At 41.2% G+C, this 20,021-nt stretch overlaps 1 protein-coding gene across 2 annotated transcripts in view; it reads left to right on the top strand.

Annotated features, from left to right (window-relative positions):
• The first annotated feature begins 2,742 nt into the window (after positions 1-2,742).
• The window catches only part of Fech (ferrochelatase), a 33,352-nt gene continuing 16,073 nt past the window's right edge, over positions 2,743-20,021 (top strand). The window contains exons 1-4 of one of the 2 annotated variants that reach the window (XM_046419454.2): positions 2,743-2,974; positions 6,886-7,012; positions 12,442-12,561; positions 13,830-13,978. In XM_046419454.2, coding sequence (XP_046275410.1) covers positions 2,908-2,974; positions 6,886-7,012; positions 12,442-12,561; positions 13,830-13,978 — 463 coding nt within the window. In that variant the 5' untranslated portion in view covers positions 2,743-2,907. The remainder of the gene's footprint in view (positions 2,975-6,885; positions 7,013-12,441; positions 12,562-13,829; positions 13,979-20,021) is intronic. The other variant, XM_058571350.1, reaches the window with a different exon arrangement.

Genomic DNA, 20,021 nt, shown 5'->3' with positions numbered 1-20,021 from the left:
GTGGACATTCAGTAAATATATGAAACATTCGGTTAAAAAGGGTAAGTCAAAATGTACATTGTTTTGACCTAGATTTGGTGCTTCTTTGTCATAAAACGATGGTGGGGACAATCAATCAGATTTTTCTGAGTAATCACTGTAGCTTACCATTTGTCACATGCAGCCACTGTTTTTCTTGCACTGACTCCCCTCCCCCATTCTTTTTCTGATTATAGGCACAGTTGAGTAATCTGAATTTAGTTTGTATAGCTCAGAGGTGCCAATCATGGCATATAATGAATTAGAGGATCCTCTCCCTGCTTTCCTGAAGCATTGAGCTGAAACCAACAAATTAATTTTATTTAGAATCACACACTGAACTAGAGTGTTGTTGGTGACAGGCAAGTGCTTTATTTACTAATTAAGTCACCCAGGCTGAGATAAATTCTCTCCCTTGTGTCAGGGGTGCTGCTTATCTGAGGCAGCCCAGAGACTGTGCCTTTTAGCCTTCTGTTTGCTAATGAAATTGGTATATAATTTTGTTAAAAATGTGTGTGTGTGTGTGTGTGTGTGTATTGTTTCCCCATTATAGTTCTGCAAATTCCTTTAGTCTTTCAAGGTCTCTTCTGATTTTCTTAGTAAACTTGCATCAGAGCTCACAATTTTTGAGTTAAAAAAACTCAATATTTTCTACCAGTTTTGAAAAGAAGTTGTATAAAAGCATATTTTATCTGCTTTCCTTTCATAGGAACATAAAAAGTTACTCTTTGGAAAGCTGTTGTCTTTGGTGCTTGTAAGAAATAAACCATAGATTAGAAATAACAATTGTATGTACTCTCTGTTGAAGCCAGATTGTGAAGTTCCATCTTCAGTTATAACCTATGAGTCCACAATAGGTGCACTATGTGAATAAAATGGTGCTAATTCATTTAAAAATATTGTTACATTGATACATATAATAAATTTTTGCTAGTTCCTTTCTCCTTTGTGGTTGAACACAAACCTAACCTGTCCCAACGGTTGATTTTGTGAGGTTTGGAACCTTTATGCCTCGTCACTAATCATCAGCATTTCCCTGGAAGGGGCCAGAAACTCCTCTTATCTCTACCTAGCAGGTGGGGCTCAGCACAAGCCTAGAGGAGTGACTTAACCAGGGCCTCCCAGAGGTGACCAGGAAGATCTCATATAGATCTGACCTCTTGAACCTCTGGCCTTTTCTAATTCTCTCGTCTATACTTATTCCAGCACAGCATTTCAGAATATGGAATGGAGTCTTTTTATGCAGTTTATTTAGAAAAAAGTGGGTTCTGGCCGTATGTAGAAAAGTATATTATCTATAAAGATCACCCCTTTAAAGTGCAACTTCAAACTCACATAATTTTGGCTATGAGTCAAGAATTAGCAAAATGCCCAGGAAGGCAGTTTGATACTTGCAGCAAATTTTACTACTTTTTCTCAAGAAATGCCATGCTTGCATTAGAAGATCATGGAGGTGATATGAATGACAATCTGTTTAATTTTGACATTTTGCATTGGGCTTATAGTTATAAAGAAACCAATAAATTAATTCAATCAAGAGCACAAATTTTAGCTGCAAAATCTGGTTTTCAATTTGATCTAGACTTTTGTCTTCCCTGAATATTCCACATGACTTGGTCCCTTAATTCCTTTAGGCCTTAGCTCAAATGTCAGTGCACTTCTCTGACCCATGGAACTCAAATTACAATAGCCCCCCTCCATCCCCTTACCTTGCTTCATTCTTTTTCTTAACTGCTCATCATCAATCAAAAATATTCTGTCAAGATTATTTCCTGTTTTTCTCCTAAACACTCTACAGGAGACTTGGTCTTCTCTGTTCACTGCTGTTTGCCCAGCACCTATTGCCACAATAGGTGCTCAATATTTGTTCAACGAATGAATGATTCCTGAGACCTTTGTGTACCAAGGACTGGTCTTATACCCCACGACACATTGAACATATATGGACTGGTGGAGGTGCAGGAATGTAGGAATTGTTAAAAAAAAGTGTACGGCTTCCTCTGCACAAGAAATTGGGGATGGGGTCGCTAATTTGGGAAGGTGCACGGAAATGGTCCCGTCAAACTTACTATAACAACCTTCCAAGAAATGCACTTGCCAGCCGGAACTTCACTTTTCCTAACACTCAGCGGTATAATGTTCACTGTTTGATGTCACCTGCCAAACTGCTGCTTTTGAGGTGCTGCTGAGAAATCAAATAGTCACACGAGTGCCTGATATAAAACACTCCCTTTTTCTATCCTGAAAACAAAGCAAAAAAAAAAAAAAAAAAAAAGTCTGTACACTTAGTGGTATAAGTAGGCAGGCAAACTGGACAACTGAGGCAAAATCATCCTCATATTTAGGTAACAGTGATGGAAATGTCTAGAGTCTCACGGAATCATGCTGCCATTCCTACCTCGGCCAGATTGGCAGATGCAACCCGGAGATTGGTTCCGGGCAAGGAGTTGAGTGGCACTTTGGTGCACTGACCTGAGATGGAGGGAAGGGGGCCACTAGCCCAGGCCTGGAGACTTTCTCACGCAGTGGTCAGCTCCCAGCCAGGGTCTCTTAGCCAGGACCGCCCTCTCAGCCACGCCCTCCCACCCAGTAGCCAAGCGTGGACGATTCTCGGCGTGGGAGGTGACCCCATCTGGCCCCACCCCGTGGTCCCTCCTCGACCCTACAGCGAATGAGCTGACTTCCCGAGAGGGGCGTGCCCCCGTCGGGCCCCGCCCCCACCGGGCAGCGAATGAACTTGCGCGCCGCGAGGGTGCCGGGTGCTGCGGCGCCTGAAAAGGGATCGGTGCGCGGGTGGGGAGCGCTCCCCAGGTTCGGTGTTGGTTGGGCCGGTACCAGAGGGTGCCTCTGCGGGAGGAACTCAGGAGCCCGGTCGAGGCTGCCCCGGAAATGCTTTCTGCCGGCACAAACATGGCTGCGGCCCTGCGAGCGGCAGGAGCCTTGCTCCGCGATGGGAGTAAGTGGGGCTGTCGCGGCTGCAGTCGAGGCTGAGGTCCCTGCGTCCCCGGGGGCAGTGGGCGGTTCGCAGCGGGGCGCTCCGGCCTGCGGGCTCCTGAGCTGCGAGGGGCGTTGCGGAGGGACCCAGGATGGACACTGAGGCCGCCGGGTGGGGCCCGTGCAAGGGCCGCGCCGCCGAGTCTCACGGGCCCGCTGGGTGGACGTGAGCTGTGGCTGACTTACTCAGAGCCTTAGTTACTGTCATCTGTACTAACGATTGTTTTGGGGTTTTCGGGAAGGAAGTTACATTAAGGGCCTGTCACTTGAAAGACGGTAAAGCAGGCATCACCATTATCACTACCATGGGCATCTGCTCAGCAATTCCCTCCCAGGTGTTTATTAATCTTCGCAATATAGAACTTTATTTCTACTTTTGAACTCGGAGGTACTCTACCATGAGCTACATCCCAGCCCTTTTTATATTTGAATTTTGAGATAGGGTCTGGCCAAGTTGCTTAACTTCTTATCTTCCTGCCTTAGCTTCCTGAGTCACTGTGCTTGGCTTCTACTGTTTATTATATAAAACGATGCATATTTTTATGTGCACCTTTTGAAATAATCCCAATCTCCTATGTGATAGAAAATGGTTATATTATATATTTAAGTCTTGTGTACTTTGCATTCTACCCTCTTCTGCTCTACCCCAAGCATCCAAAATATTAAAAATAATTTGCTTTTGAAGAACCAGTGATACTCATGAACTTAAGTCACAGATACATTTTTAATGTTTATTTTTTAGTTATTGGCGGACATAACATCTTTGTATGTGGTGCTGAGGATCGAACCCGGGCCACATGCATGCCAGGCGAGCGCGCTACCACTTGAGCCACATCCCCAGCCCCAACAGATACATTTTTGAATGCTTTTTCTATTGGGTTTTCCCTGGAGTTGTGGAGCTTTATTTTCTTTTATCATCTTTTCTTCTTCTGTATACCCCTTTTTGAGAACGTTTATTGTTTATAGCTGGTCCACAGGTAGACCAGTTGTCCCTGTAAAGGCAGTGGGCAGGGCAAAGTTGCCTCGTCCTAATTTGTAAGTGGGCAAGTCTTATTACTGAGTACTCTTAATCTCTTTGCCTAACCACATGCAGTGGTCAGGTCTTGTTTTGGGGATGAGGCATAGTTTTTTCCCCCTCTAATCATCACAACAGCTGGTAAGTCAGCCTTATCACCATTTCACAGATGGGAAAAGTGAGACTTGCAATGCTTCAATGAATTGCCCAAGTGCAGCTTGTTGATCCTATGTGGGATTTCCCAGATCTTTCTGGCTCCAGAACACATACTTTGTATTTAGCAGTCTCAGCTCATCCTTTGAATGATTACTTTTAACTCTTTTTGCAAGACAAATTCTAATTGTTTGGTAGAAGGCACTTCATTTTTCTAGAACCTTTAAGCTCTCTAGGGAGGAAGGTACTTCATTTTTTTAGAACCTTTAAGCTCTCTAGGGGAGGAGAGTGTCTTAGAGATGCCCTGAAGAGATAGGTGTATTAACCCTAAGTCCTGAGTAGAAAGCATCTCTTATTAGCAGCATCACTGTCCTCTCTACAAACTTGGTCAGCCATGGAGAAAAGAATTTTGTAAACAAGGGCATGGAATAGTTAACTCAAAAAGCCACCAGTTCCCAAACTGTACTAGGAAATCCTAATGTACTAGATGGAGAATCTAGTCTTATCCCAACTTCCTTCCTTTTCCTTTTTTTTAGGTTTGCAAGAAGAAATTTTATTTATGACCAGTGGTCAATTTTTGGAATACCAAAGTTCTGTTCTCATACCCCATGTAATCTGATGGAATCTTATTTATATATGAAATTAAGAACTTGGTGAAATCTTACTATGTAGTTTAGAATTAAACTTTTCTAAACTAAGGAGATGTGTGTTGTTTGAGTCTTCATGTGAATGGAACTGAACTTTTTTTTTCTCCCCCCAGTATTAGCGATTGAACTCAGTGGTGTTGCTGTACCACTGAACTTTATCCACAGACCTTTATATTTTGAGACAGGGTCTCATCAAATTGCTGAGGCTGGTCTAATACTTGCAATCCTGCTGCCTTGGTTTCCCCGTTATCTGGGATTATGGTTGTGCACCAGTGGACCTGGCAGGAATTGAACTTCTTTATATCAGTTTGTACTTTCACTTTGACTTAGTTAGGATTACTCAGCACAAACCCATGTCATTGGCTCTGTTGGGAGTATGCACAATCTGGATAGTTGGAAATCTAAGTGGCTTACTTATATAATTTTCCTATATTTTGTACACATGCTGGGTGATTTGAGAGAACTCAGAGCAGATGTAGTTTCTATTCTCTAGAAACTTACAAATGAAACTAATGATAGCACCAACCACGTGGTGGACACTGTGGAGTGCTTCACTTGTCTTATCTGCTTTATTCCTCATAAGAGTTCCAATAGCAAAATGTCATAGCTGGGAAGTGAAGGCTCAGAAAGATCATAACTTGGCCCTGGGTTACTGCTTATAAGTGACAGAACTTAATTCAGAGTTGGACCTGGCAGGTCCACAGCCTGAATTACTCATCAGTGTACTTCTGCCTCTTAGGACGACAGCAGGAGGCTGATCTCAAGCTGATTCCTCCTGTTCAAGTACTAACCAGGCCTGAACCTGCTTAGCTTCCAAGATGAGACAAGACAAGATGAGACAAGACATTCAGGGTGACTTGGCCACAGACTCAAGCTGATTTCTAACCTTCTGGCCTGAGAGTGGGGAAGGAGGTCCTGTGTACTGCATGGGAAACAGTAGTACTGTCCCACGTTGCCCTCTTCAATACCTATTTGGCTTCAATTTAATTTCACTGTATGTCTGAGGATCAACACTCTCTTGCTACAACTGAGCATGGCATGTGGACTCTTCAATTCATGTGCCTTCTCCAGGCCTACCTTTAACTCTTGTGAGGCTCTGGTCAAAAGTATATATGGACACATATATAGCACATGTGGGATAGTAAGCTAATAAAATGGGATGTGTTTTGTCCGCTGACATAGACCTTGGTCTCAACTACAAGGGTACACTCTTGACTTGAACTCTCATGAGCTGCTGCAGAAATGTGGAGGCCTTGGGAAAGTCGACCTTCAGGCTTTCCTGCTTCTCCTCTTGCCGCCTGCCACCCCTTGGCCACGCTTCAGTTCCAGGATTGTTTATACTGATGGCACAGTCTGCCCTCAGGAGGATGGATGGGCAGACCTGCGGATGGGATGGGGCTTTCAGAACAGAGAATTATCGATTCCTAAGTCCTGGGATTTGGGTCTGGTGTGTGGGGTGTGGACTCTGGGGCAGGCTTGTCTCCTTGGCCATGTCAATTGCATACTCCATAGGTGGGTGGGGTGCAGTGAGAGGATGGCCAGAGCTGGCCTGTAAAGCAGAGGCCCCTGGCCCTTGCCAGGGCTCAAGGGCATTACTGGGGGTTCACAGCACTGGTGCTTTACTGGTGCTTGGAGGCAGAAATGAGATCTGCAGTTCACTGGACACTGGCCCAATTTTCACTCCCTAAATCAGTAACCCTTCATCTTTCTGTGGATCCCTCACCTTTCCCCTGACCACCACCCTCAGTAACATTTAGAATGTACAGGGGTTCTTATGAGGGATCATATCAAAACTGCAGCCAAGGCAGGGAGAGGTGATATGTGGCTTCCAAATTGCCTCCCTGCAGGCTCTCATAAGCCATCCTAGGGCAGGGATCTCCACCCATCCCCTTGGAGAGGCCTTAAGTGCTTCTACCCGCCTGCAGAGAAATACTGGGAATATCACCTCTGCCATCACATCTCTTTAAATTTTAAAGCCAGGAATTATACCCTGAGGACCTCTTCAAAAGAAATTACTTTCCAGCTAGATTTCATGCTAGCACTTTAATTTTGTCACAGTGGTGCATGGCAGCTCGAGGGCCTGTCAGCCATGGAGGTGTCAGTTGGGTACAGCGGCAGCGGCAGGCCCCACAGAGAAGGCCCAACAGACTAAGAGTACAAAACCTCAAGCTCAACTGGAAAAGAGGTATGAGTCTAATTTTACGTACAAATAAGAATTTGTCTTTATTGTTGCACACACCAGTGGTTACAAGATACCTAGGAGGAGAGGTACTGGGAAAACCCAGGGTATCAGAAGGGCTATGTTATTTTCTTGGCTTCCTCTAAATAGGCTGTTAAACTACAAATTTTAATGCCCCCTAGCCCTCAGTAGGGCTTTTGTTGAAAAGAGAACACATGAAACTAGCCTGCACATCATGCAAGAATTTGGTCTTGGAATATGTCACACAAATTATGTGTATGCTGGAAATGTATTTATGAACTTAACATAATTATGCCTGAAACATGTCCTATACAGGATAAAGAGAAACTAACTTATCAAGAACTCCTATAGAGGGGTAGGGTTGTGGTTCAGTGGTAGAGCTCTTGCCTAGCATGCATAAGGCACTGGGTTCCATCCTCAGCACCACATAAATGTGAAATAAAGATATTGTGTCCACCTAAAAACTTAAAAATAAATAAATATTTTTTAAAAAGAACTCTATAGAAGACTCTACCATAATTAGAACATAATTATAAATGACATACTTTGATTTTTAACTTATTAAATAAATCAAGTATATGTTTCCTTCCTCACCTCTTTTATTTGCTGGTGGAAGGCAGCAGGTATGTTGCAGAGTGTCCTCTTTGATAGCAGAAGCCACAACTGTCCTCAGGTCCTCCTCTGAAGGGCAGCTAGAGCAGACTTTATAAAGGGAAGTTGTTTAGATCTAAGGGTACCAAGGAATGGTAAGCTTTTACACCAGGCAGAGTGAAAGGAAGAAAGTAGCTGTGACCTGTGTAACTCATTGACCTTTCTAAAGACCTCAAGTCAGTGTAGGAAAGCAGCCCTGAAAATGGAATATTCCAATTTCATCTTTGCTCTTTTTCATGGTGATCAGAGGTTCATTGATAGAATGCTAAGTAAACTGAAGTTTTTTAGGGATAGGACATATGGGTGGCAAACCATCTCCTCTCAACTCAGTCTTCCTAAAAGATGGAGTTAGTGAGGAGGATGAGAAGTACAGATGTCATTTTTGGTTGACAGTGAGCCAAGCAGGGCACTGGTCCTCCTGCCTTCGGCAGCGCCTCTTCCCACCTTATCCCTAAGTTCCTAGGGGTTGGAATAGGTATTGGTTTAAGGTGAAAAACTGATTCAGTGTGGGATCCTGGAAGGAAAGTTATTTCATCACTATATTATTCTAGTGGCAAAAGCCAATAACATAAATAGCCTTAATTTAAATTATTCAAATTAAATAAAAATCTAAAATAAGCCCTAGATTCTATTAAGTTACTTTATATCTTATTTATAGAAAAGCAATAAAAATACAAATGGGAAAAATAAAAGATAAAAAATATCACTGATAATCTTACCATCTAACATTTTATCTCTGTATCTATTTGTATTCACTCGATATATACTTACTGAAATGTCATAATGCTGTACATTCTATTTTATAATTTCTTATTATATCATCATATAATTATAAATATTCTTCTGTATTATTTTAGTAGTTTAGGAATATTTTATTAAATCATAATTCATCCAGTTTCACATTATAGTCATAGGTTATTTCTGGTTTTTCCGTATTTGAGTTGAAACAATACATGCCTTTGTGTATTATTCTGATGGCAGACCTTTTGAAGGCATTGTGCTGTTTAACGCTTGGAGTGAACTAAATTAGAATACTTGTTTTAGTCAGCTTTTTTGCTGCTGCTAAGAGACCTGACCAGAATAATTTTAGAGGAGGAAAAGTTTATTTGGGGGCTCAGAGTTTTAGAGGTCTCAGTCAATATGTTTAAACAGAGGTTCCATTCATTCCTTTGGGCTTGATGTGAGGCAGAACATCATGGCAAAAGAAAGTGGTGGAGGGAAGTGGCTCATGTGATGATCAGGAAGCAGAGAAAGAGACTGCACTTGCTAAATACAAAATATATATCCTGAAGGCACGCCCCCATTGACCCACCTCCTCCTAGCCACACCCTACCTGCCTTCAGCTACCACTCAATTCACTGATTGGGTTAAGGCTCTCATAAACCAATCATTTCTCCTCCAAACCTTGTATTGTCTCACATATGAGCTTTTGGAGGACACCTCACATTCAAACCATAACCATACTAGATAATGCTATTTTAGATTAGGGGTTGGCAGACTTGTTCTGTAAAGGTTTAGGTAATAAATTTTTTTAGGCGTGCAGGCCATATCATCTCTTCACTGCTCTGCACCTCTGCTGTTGCAATGTGAGAACAAAAATAATATATGAACACATGATTGGAACTGTGTTACAGTAAAATTTCTATTTCCCAAAACAGGCAGTGTATATGTGTGTGTGTGCAGATTTGGTGCAGATCTTGTAAAACTACAGGCTGTTCTCTAGGTGGCCGAGATCCACAGGTCAGTTACATCTTGAAGGTTTAATTTAGGATTTGGAATTTGTTTCCTTTCCTTAATGCTGATTATATATAGTAGGATAAAATTATTATTTTCTTTATTAATTGATGAGATTAAGTTCCTAGTATGTCCATTTAGTAGTTCAAAAGAAAACCCTTATATTTTGAGAGTCCCAGAATATAAGAATGGCAAAACATTTAAACCTTTCAAATATGTTTTGCTGCATACAGTTTTATGTTTAAACAGAGGGAACTCGACCAGTCAGACCTTGGTCTCAGGTGTGCTCTGTCTGGAGGGGAGAAGAGACGGAGACCCTTGACTAAAGCTTTGCACTTCACTTTCTGGAATAGAGCAGAGTCCGACTAGGGCTTACTAATACGCCATTCATCATGCACAACACAGTTTTGAATTAAGTGCATGTGTATTTGGGCATTTTCAAATCATGTGCATCTCTTTCATGTTTAAGATCAACATGGGTCTGCAAAATCATGAGCAGGGCAGAGTGACATCCGCTTTTAAGCCACTCTTGTTCTGAGCTCAGGTGTTATAGATGAAAAACACAGTTCTAAATCCCGTTTGCGCATTGATAACCTCTGTGGCTTAGGTAAGTCTTTTAGCCTGGGGTTTCTTAACCAGTAATCTTTTAACTGGCAGCAATCCATGGGAAAATGCACTTAATTTATTGTGAGTCACAGATTTTGAGGGTGAAAGACAGGATCCCAGGAGAAGACTGGTGGTCTAAATATAAAGATTAAAGGCATATTAGTCTCACAAAATGATGCTTCTGGAAGTTTGAGGTAGCAAGAAAAGAAAACCATACCACAGTTAATTTAGTAATAGGACTTCTATATGGAAAAGTTCTATAATAATGACATCTTTAATGAACCAAGTGTCATCACTTGGTTCAGTCAAAAGAGGGTTAAGCTCTTTTTTCTAAGATAGTGGTTATAAATGTGATTGAGGACATTTTATCCCTCTGAGGACAAATTTGGCATTGTCTGGAGACATTTTTGGTTGTCATACTGGGGTAGGGTATGTACTGTTGCCGTCTACTAGGTAGAGGGCAGGGAGTTACAAAACATGCTACATTGCATAGGACAGTCCACCACAGCAAAGGATTATCTGGCCCAAAATGTCAAGAGTGCAGAGATTGAGAAACCCTGGTCCAAGACAATTATATAAAAAGTGATCTTAGTTAATTTTTATAATGGGTTCTAAATTAGAAAATCCCCGACTTCCTTGTAATGCTGCATCTCCCCTTTCCCTGTTAATTGGTTCTTACTCTAAAGTCTGAGCTGAGAATTCAGATTTCCATCTCATTCACCTACAGTGTGTTTGATCAAGAAAGTAGTTTCCACCTGTATAAATTTGACACATGCTTCTCCCTAATGTTATTGCCAAATGTTGTTAAAGTTGTTTAAAACTGCTGTTAAGATGTAATTGTAATATCATTACTTTCAGAACACATTAAGAACAGTCTTCCAAAAGAGAACCATCTCAGCAGGGTTGGTTTACTGCTGTGGGAGCCAGAGGTGGCCCCATGTTAGGTTTAGGAAGTGGGCCCCTCACCATTTATAATAATGGCACTTAGATAAACTTCTGCTGGCTATTTCTCAGCTGCTTTATCAGGAATAAATGGAGGATACAGCCATACAATAGGATATTATTCAGCAATAAACAGCAGTGAAGTACTGATTCTTTCCTGCAACATGGATTAACCTTGGACATTTTATGCTAAGGGAAAGAAATCAGAAACAGTTGTATTTCCATTTCTATGAGATGTTCTGAACAGGTGAATCCATAGATATATTTGAATTTTAAAAAGAAAAGGGAAACAAACGGAAGAAACACTCCTGTTCCTTATTTTCTTCATTGCCATCACATGGCTCTTCATTCATGGGGGCATGCAAGGCCCCCAATTCTCCTGGTCCAGCTCAGACCCTGACCTTCTAGTTCTGGGTCTCTCTAGTCATGGTCTTTGGTGGTTCCCAGAGCACATGGAGACAGACAGTTAGCCCTGAGCTTTACCTTGCCCCTGGCAGGGATTAGGAGTAGAGAACTCCCAGTTGGACTGACTTCAGGCCGCGTAGGCTCCAGCGCTGTGTGGGATTTAGAAGTCTATTTTTTTTTTTTCTGTATAGTACTTCTGTTTTTTTTTTTTTTTTTTTCCAATTTTCCTGAAGCTACTTGACTTAAAACATTTGTTAACAACTTTTACTTTATTTTTGCTTCTTCCTACTTATGCAATGCTTGATTCTTTAGCTTTGGACTAACTTAAATGTTAGTGACATTTTTTTCCAGGAATTCTCTAAGCAGTGGATTTTCAGGGAAGGTAAGCATAGAGTGAGAAATACAGTTTATCATAGCAGGGGTCATGGAAGAAAGAGTAAAGGCAGGCAGTGGAAAAGGAAGCAGAGTAGCAAAAAGTAATTGTAGTCAGGACTCATTTTATAATTCACAAAAGTGAGCAGATAAATGAGTGAGAGATGGTCTTATGCTGTACTTTGGAGGTTTAAAGTTACATGGGAATCCTTCTCTGTATCAGATTTATTATGTTCCAGATTATGCTAAGTAACTCAGTACTTGAGCACTGAATTCTCAAAACAACTTTTGACTTCTATTTAGCACATGTGAAAACCTGAAATTTGGGGAGGTTGAGAACTGTATGTCTATAAAGGCTCTGACATGTACAGATTCTTCAACCTCAGGACAATGCTATATTTCTACTTTGACTCTCAGTCCCTAAAGAATCAGATCTTTGTTTAGGGCTGACAGGTTAAAAGGGAAACATTTGAGCCCAGTTAAGAGCAATGGATGGAGCTAAGAGACGCAGGTCAGAGTCTGAGCTGGGAAAATGGAGAAGTGGAGGCCCGTTATGTCCCCAAATAGGCAACCATGGGGTAGCAGCAAAAAGGTCTGTAGATTTTCCATTTGGATCCAGTTGAGAGTTTGTTAGCTGAATCAAGTATGTCCTAGAGGAAAATAAAATGTGTGACAAATGAATTGTTGCATTTTATTTTATATAGGAAGCCAAAAACCGGAATATTAATGCTAAACATGGGAGGCCCCGAAACTCTTGGAGACGTTCATGACTTCCTTCTGAGGCTCTTCTTGGACCGAGACCTCATGACACTTCCTATTCAAAAGTAAGATATGTATAAACCCCTGCGCTTTTAAAAACATATGCAATGCATTTGGCTTTACATGTACCTCAGCTCTGGAGTTTGAAAAAATTGAAGAGTTTCAATACATATCTAGTAGTGGTTAGAACAGCAGCATTCCGTCTTTAGGAACTCAGAAGATGTGATACAGAAAGAACTAATAGGGTGGAAGCTAGTTAGTGAGCATTCTGCTTGAGCCCTCTCCTCCCCAGAGCCCTGGAAATTGCAGTTGTCTTGACACAATGGAAGTACCTTTAAAGATTTTTAAAGATATATTTGTACTTGGCACGTAACGGCTGATTAACACTCAGAGAAGCAATGATGATTATTCTTTTGTATTTGAATATGGATTACTGCTATTCTCCTTCTCTCTTTCATTCTTCCTTTCCTATGTCCTTCTTTCCTTTTAAAATAGGTTTTGCAGTGAAACATACATAAATATGATTTAAAAATGTAAATAGTATAAATATATTGATGGTACAAAGTAAGTGTCCCTTTTCCTTGAACTCCAGCCTCCCAGTTTCCTGCCCAGAGGTAAACATCCAGAAATAGTCAATGCATAGCTGAGTGTGTGTGTGTGTGTGTGTGTGTATCTGTAAATATCTTCCCCCAACTTTGTTACACAAATGTGAATGTACTTATGAACATTATTTGTCACTTTGCTATTTTTTAAAAAATTTAGCACTGTATTTTGTTTTATATCATAATATATAGATCTAGCTCATTTTTTAAAATGACTGTTTAAAATTAACATAATGCTAGGCTTGTGCTTCACTCATAGACAATTAAGTTGTTTACAGTGTTGCAATGTACATATTTTTTGCACACATCATTGATCATATTTATAAGTACATATCTATAAATTAACATTCATTTTGTTAAATTAAGAGCAATATATACTTCCTGTATTTTATATACTAATTCTTGTTAAGTACAAAATCAATATATAAGATAGTAGCTAGTAAGGATCCAGGGCTCTCTGCGTGGATGTCAGGAGTCCTGAATCTTCCAGGTGTGCTGCTAGAACAACTAGTAGAGAGCAGAGGTGATTATTCCTTAGAGAACATCTAGCTTCAGCTCTCTGTTCTCTGTCCAAAGAACTAGCTGTTGTCAGTGACCTCAAGCTTTTATTTATAAAGGCTTGACCTTGTTAGGTTTGTCTTAAATTTTTGTTTATCTTTATTGAGTAGAAAATATTTCTCAGGTTGCTAAGGTGGAATAAAATCCACTTACCTACATGTTAAATGGTTTAGTAAGCTGGCACCATTCATCGCCAAACGCCGAACCCCCAAAATTCAAGAACAGTATCGCAGGATTGGAGGTGGATCCCCCATCAAGATGTGGACTTCCAAGCAAGGAGAAGGCATGGTGAAACTGCTGGATGAGTTGTCCCCTAACACAGGTACACTGTTTCTTCATTAACATAATGCTAGGCTTGTTATTTCAAAGTAGTTATGAAATTCAAAATAGTACTGGATGCAGTGCTGATGTGTGTATTGGTCACTCTAGATTTGTAAGTTTCTGCATAATATATGATCACTTAACTGAGTTCTCAAGTCATTACCCTTGCACTTTAGAGCCTTTCCATTACTTTCTATGTTACAAAGGAAAAAGCGGAAAATTTGTACCATGAGTTTCAAAAGGAGGTTCAAGGTGTTACATAGCTAGATTATAAGGCAGAAGCAACATGAATAAAAAATGCATGTATCATTGTATTGGAAAGAAGTCCTTCAGAAATGGATTGAGCTGCTGCTGTGGCCCTTTCTTTCTGTTTGGATAGATAATTAGATCAACATCGAGAGCAGAATTAGCACCTTCCACTGAAGCCATGAGACACTAAGCAGCATTCAGTGACTGCTTTCAGCTCTCAGCAGCAGCACCATTGGCAGATATCAAAGTGGCACATTGGACATGGAACTAAAAAGAGGATTGTACACATCTGGTGACTGCCCTTTGAGAACTTTTAAGCAGAACAATCGTGTACAGAATGAGACACCAAATGCACAAATGAACCACAAGTGCCATGTTGAATCGCATCCAAGACTCACTCAATGCAGGATACACCATTATTTCTGTACAATACTGAGAAACACAAAATACTGGCAATTAATTTTAAGACATCATCTATTGTAGATGTGGACCAATAAGAGACGTGTTAATATTGCAAAAAAAATGTTCGTATTAGGACACAGGAAATACATTCATTGTAGATACATTTTAGGGCTTCAGGACTCAGGACAGGAGTGTGACACTGTGGAGACTCTCAAGGCAAATTAGCCCCCATTAGGCAGGACCAAAAGGAGTATTCCCCTCTCTGAGGAGAAATCATTGAGCATCAACTTGAATTGCTCTCAGAATCCACCATTTCCCATTGTACGAAGGGACAAAGGTTTCTAGTCCCTTAGCAGAGCATTTCACTTGGAAAATTGTTCAATCGTGCTTCTGAATATTAGGTTGCGTCCTGCCTGCCGCTGTGGCTCAAGGGCATTTCTTATACAGTTCAGCCACAGATGCCACAGTGCATCTTTTTAAATGTTAGTGGAAGAAAACTTGGCTGCTCTCCATTTACTCCTATTTGGTAGAGAACAAACTCTCTCTCAAAAAAAAAAGTGTTAATAATGAGAGAGAGAGAGAGAGAGAGAGAGAGAGAGAGAGAACTTTAATATTTATTTTTTAGTTTTCGGAGGACACAGCATCTTTGTTTATATGTGGTGCTGAGGATCGAACCTGGGCCGCACGCATGCCAGGCAAGCGTGCTACCGCTTGAGCCACATCCCCAGCCCCTCATTATTAACACTTTATCATCATAAAAGGTTTAGTGTGAATCAGGTTTGCAGCTTATTTAGTAGAAAAAAGAGGCAGAAAGGTGCCATTTTTTTTGTTTACATGTTACTATGGTACCCATCAACATCAAGACCCCTAATAGAGATGTCAGACTAGAGAAAGGAAACCAGATGGAAGAGCATCCTTCCCACCTCTCCTTCCACTTTGGTTTCTGTGATTTGTCCAAACCGATCAAGCCACCTTTTGCCTCAGTCTCACTGGTTGGCTGGGCAGAGTTCCCACAGAATGACCTGGATTGAACCAATGTTCCACTCAGTATCAAATGTCTGATCATTTTAATGTGTGTCTATGTTATGCAAAGACAGGAAGTTACAAGCTTGTAAATTCTGGGATTAATCGTTCTCTGCTTTGGTAGGCATCAAAGGATAATAATGTCCACTTCATGCTTACATAATCAAAATGTGAAAGTGGTTTTGAAAAAACAGGGATTAAGTGTTCTATCTTTTAGAGTCTTACTTTAAAAAGTTCACTACTCTTTATTGGAAGTGTGGGCCTAAGTTTCAGGTATTTATGGAGCCTGAGTCAGCTGGCTTGTCCCATTACACTCACTCCTAATGTGGCAGGAAACTGTCTTTCCTCTTTTGCTCATTCCATTCATTTCCCTACTTACACAGCCACTCTTTCATCCATGAATTCCCACATCCATCCAACAACCAGCCACCAGGTGTGCGTAAGCACTGGCCGCGGGTCACACACAATGCTGAGCAACAGACGAGCAAGTGAGCTATGTGTTACCTTCATGGAGCTAACTTTCCTGGTGGTTTTCACAGAGGCAGAAGGTTACTTCTCTTGGGAATGCTTTAGATTTCTCTGGATCTCGGAAGCTCATCTAGGGTCCTGGTCCTGGGTGGGTGTTGGTATTGGTGACCATTTTGGCAAATCACTATTCTCTGTGGCCCACGGTTGGCAAGCCACTTAAACCATGTTGGATGACCACACCTATCATGTTAGTGGGCCTGCTTTGGGGTATGGCAGTGGTGTTGAACATAGGCCAAGACCACCCATTCGTTCATTCCACAGCAGCCTATTGAATGCTACGCATTGTTTAGTGCTGCTATTCCGAATTGAAAACCGTGGTTTCTATTTATAAGAAGCTTCCAGTTCAGTGAGACCTTGCTGCTTCAGGCAGTCTTCTTATGAAGCAGAGAGAAAATCTTTTGGAGACTTATTGTAGAGATGGTACACAAAATGTGTGCGGGCTGATCAGCACAGAGTATGAATGTAAGATAAATGAAATAGTGTGTAGGCTTCAAAGCTTGGTGGGGGAGTTTTGCAATGAAGACCAAGAAAATCACTAAACGGGGCTATGTGGCTCTCCAGATTGTCCAGAAGTAGGCTCCCTGTCCTTTTACTTGCACTTCAATGAGTGCACACTAAGCCGAACCCAGTGCCTTTTAGAGGAACCAACAGTCAGTTCCGTCCCTTCTGTTCCTCTTTCATGTTTCTCAAGTTTTCTTTCTCTAGTGTCCCCCAAAGTTTATGTATTGGAAATAATCCCAGAATTCATATGTCAATGACATTTGGAGTTGGGCTCTTAAGGTTAGATGAGATCAGGAGGCTGGGACACCTATGATGGCAATAGTGGCTTTATAAGAAGAAGAGGAGAGAGCTGGGGTTGTGGCTCAGTGGTAGAGCACTTGCCTCGCATGTGTGAGGCACTGATTCCATCCTCGGCTCCACATGAAAATAAATAAATAAGCCGGGCGGACTGGAACATGCCTGTAATCCCAGGGGTTGGGAGGCTGAGGCAGGAGGATTGTGAGTTCAATGCAGCTTCAGCAAAAGCGAGGCGCTAAGCAACTCAGTGAGACCCTGTCTCTAAATTAAATTCAAAATAGGGCTGCGGATGTAGCTTAGTGGTCGGAGTGCCCCTGAGTTCAATCCCTGGTACCCCAAAATAAATAAATAAATAAAAGGGATTGTGTCCATGTACAACTAAAAAATTTAAAAAAGAAGACAGATCTGCGCTAGCATGCTTGTTCTGTCTTGCCATGTAGTGCCCTCTGCCATGTCACTATGCTGCAAGAGGGCCCTTGCCCAATGCTGGTGCCTTGCTCTTGGGCTTTCCAGCCTCCAGAACTGTGCCAAATGAACTCCTAGTCTATAAAAATTACTCAGTCTGTGGTATTTAGTTGTGACAACAGAAAATGACTAAGACATCCTCCCTTCTTTTCTACACAATTATAAAGTTGACCTTTGAACTATGTCTTTTTGTTTATTTCTACTAAGAAATCTTGAAGCAAGAAAACATGATTGTAAACAGATAAAAATCTTTCACACTGTCATTTTTTAGGGACATGGTTGTTGCTTGGTGGCCAGAATGGAAATTTTTGAGATTTGCACTGGTTTTGCATAGAATTGAATAATTACCCGATATAGTGAGTTATAGCAAGGGATATGGTTTCACATAATTACAGGGCAGTATAATCATGTAGAACATAGATGACACAGGTGAGAAGTATATTCATAGGATGAAAAGTCTAAGTCTAAAATATGTTTTTAAAAATTATAGTTTGCTTATGTGGGCAGCGACTGCTTTTAATGAAGCTGAGAACACAGTGGGTAGGGGGTTGGGATCTGGGTCAGGTGGCCCTGCTGCTTCCTCCTGGTGTGTGACTTCAGGCAGTTTGCTTACCTCACTAAGCCCCCTTTCTGAAAGGGAGGTAGCAGAATCCACTCCTTGGGTCATTGTGAAAATTAAATGAGATAATCCTAAAAGACATTTGCATGGTATGTGGCCAAAATTCACTAAATGTGAGTTTTTATTTCTCACCATTGGCCCAGAGTTTACCATCTGATGCAAATTAAAAAGCATCATGCTACATGTTTCAGACCCTTCTTCTAAAGGATCATGTCCCACAGGGGAACTATTGTACATCCTAAATTAATGAAGTTTTACTGTTTAAAAATCCCATTTTCCTTTCTTCTTATAGTTCCCTCCAAAGTATGTCCATTTTGAGGCAGACTAGGCCAGGCCAGTGAGTTGTGTGCTTAGCCATCACTCTGGCCAGGTGTGGTGCCCACCAAATGTGGTGCTGGTTAATGTCTGAGAGGCTCCTTCCCCTCCCTGTGTCCTGCCAGGGATAGCCAACTGTAAGACATTCATTATGACAGCAGGGACCCTCATGAACATTGCTTGTTGGCTCTTCAGGCTAGGCCAAGTCAGGGTGCATGGCCACTTTTTCTAAATATGTGTTTGTAGACCTTTAGAAAATATTATCTGTTCTTTCCAGAGTATTTTACTCTGTCTCATTTAAAAACATGGTCACCACCCTGACTTTATCTGCAAGAACAGTCTCTCAACCCTCTTAGTCTGCACTATTTGGGAAACTCCCAGACCCCAGGCATTTAGACTGCACTTTTCAAACACTGGACAGGTGAAAAGTCAATGTGAGAAACTGGTTGACCTGCAGCATCTGGGGAGCTCACTCTGTCAATCTGCTAATTGTATTGTCTCCAAGTAGATTAGAAAGCTGTTTCCTCTGGCTTGCTAAACCTCAGCACTGAGAGCCAAGGGTTGCCTAGAAATGAACTTGAAGGTTTTGTGATGTTTGATAATTTTAAAAATGAAGCACATAATTGTCGAACAGTTGGTCCTTTGAAATTTGCTTATAGGGTTGTGTCCCCTGGGGTGTTTTAACTACAATTCATCTATTTTATACAAGAGAACATAAAATTTGTGGCCTAGAAGGAACTGACAGTTGAAAATGATTCCGTTTATATCCTTCCTTCCTCTTTTTTTTGCAGTCTCTAGCACAAGAATACTGAATCAGACCATTCTTACACACACACACACACACACACACACGACCATTGACATCTTGTTTCTGCCCTTGGTAACATGTTCCATTATTTCATAGTTCCCTGGGTCAAGTTATGAAGGATATTGCCCATGTGTACATCCATGTATATATAGGATACATTCTTTATCTTTTCTTTCACTTTTAACCTAATTGTTTCTAGTGGAAATTTTGTGTCATGTTCTTCATTGCAGTCCCTGCAAATACTTTGAAAAATAACATAATCTGGGTTCTAACATAATCTGAGTTCTGTTATTCCTTGACGTTTGTATAGTGTATGCTCAATATCATTCTTGAGTGTTAGTTTTGTATAATCTCATGAAAGGCAATGCAGCGAGACCAGGTGACTTTAGGAAGCTTTCAGTTTTATGATTTTATGAATGCCTGAATATTTATGTAATATGACTGCCTTTGGAATGCAGGAGGATAAAGAAGATAGAAAGGGGAATTGGTGAAACCACAGAGGAAGAAGGAACACAGATGCAGACTCAGGCCATTTTAGGGCCACAAACAATTACTGTACATCTCACTTGATGCCTCTAACTTAAGCAGTGTTTATGTATGTTATCAATGAACTTTTAATATGACTCTCAGTGCTTTTGCATTTGTTTAATAAAGTGGGTGACCTGGGGCTCAGGGAAGTGGGTAATGGGAACAGATGGGATGTAGAAGGAGATGGGCTTTGGAATGGGGGACTCGGGTTACAATTCCAGCTCTACTGCCCACCACGTATGGTTTTGGACAGGTCAGTGAACTTTCAGCATCTCTGTTTCCCTATCTAATAAATGGAGTTTAAGTGTG

Source organism: Marmota monax, unplaced genomic scaffold (assembly GCF_021218885.2).
Source record: "Marmota monax isolate L192 unplaced genomic scaffold, Marmota_monax_Labrador192_F-V1.1 WCK01_AAM20220418_F8-fsc00088, whole genome shotgun sequence".
In the NCBI taxonomy this organism is placed as follows: Eukaryota; Metazoa; Chordata; class Mammalia; order Rodentia; family Sciuridae; genus Marmota; species Marmota monax.
Note: the sequence above shows the minus strand (reverse complement) of the source record. Positions and strands in the feature narration are given on the sequence as shown.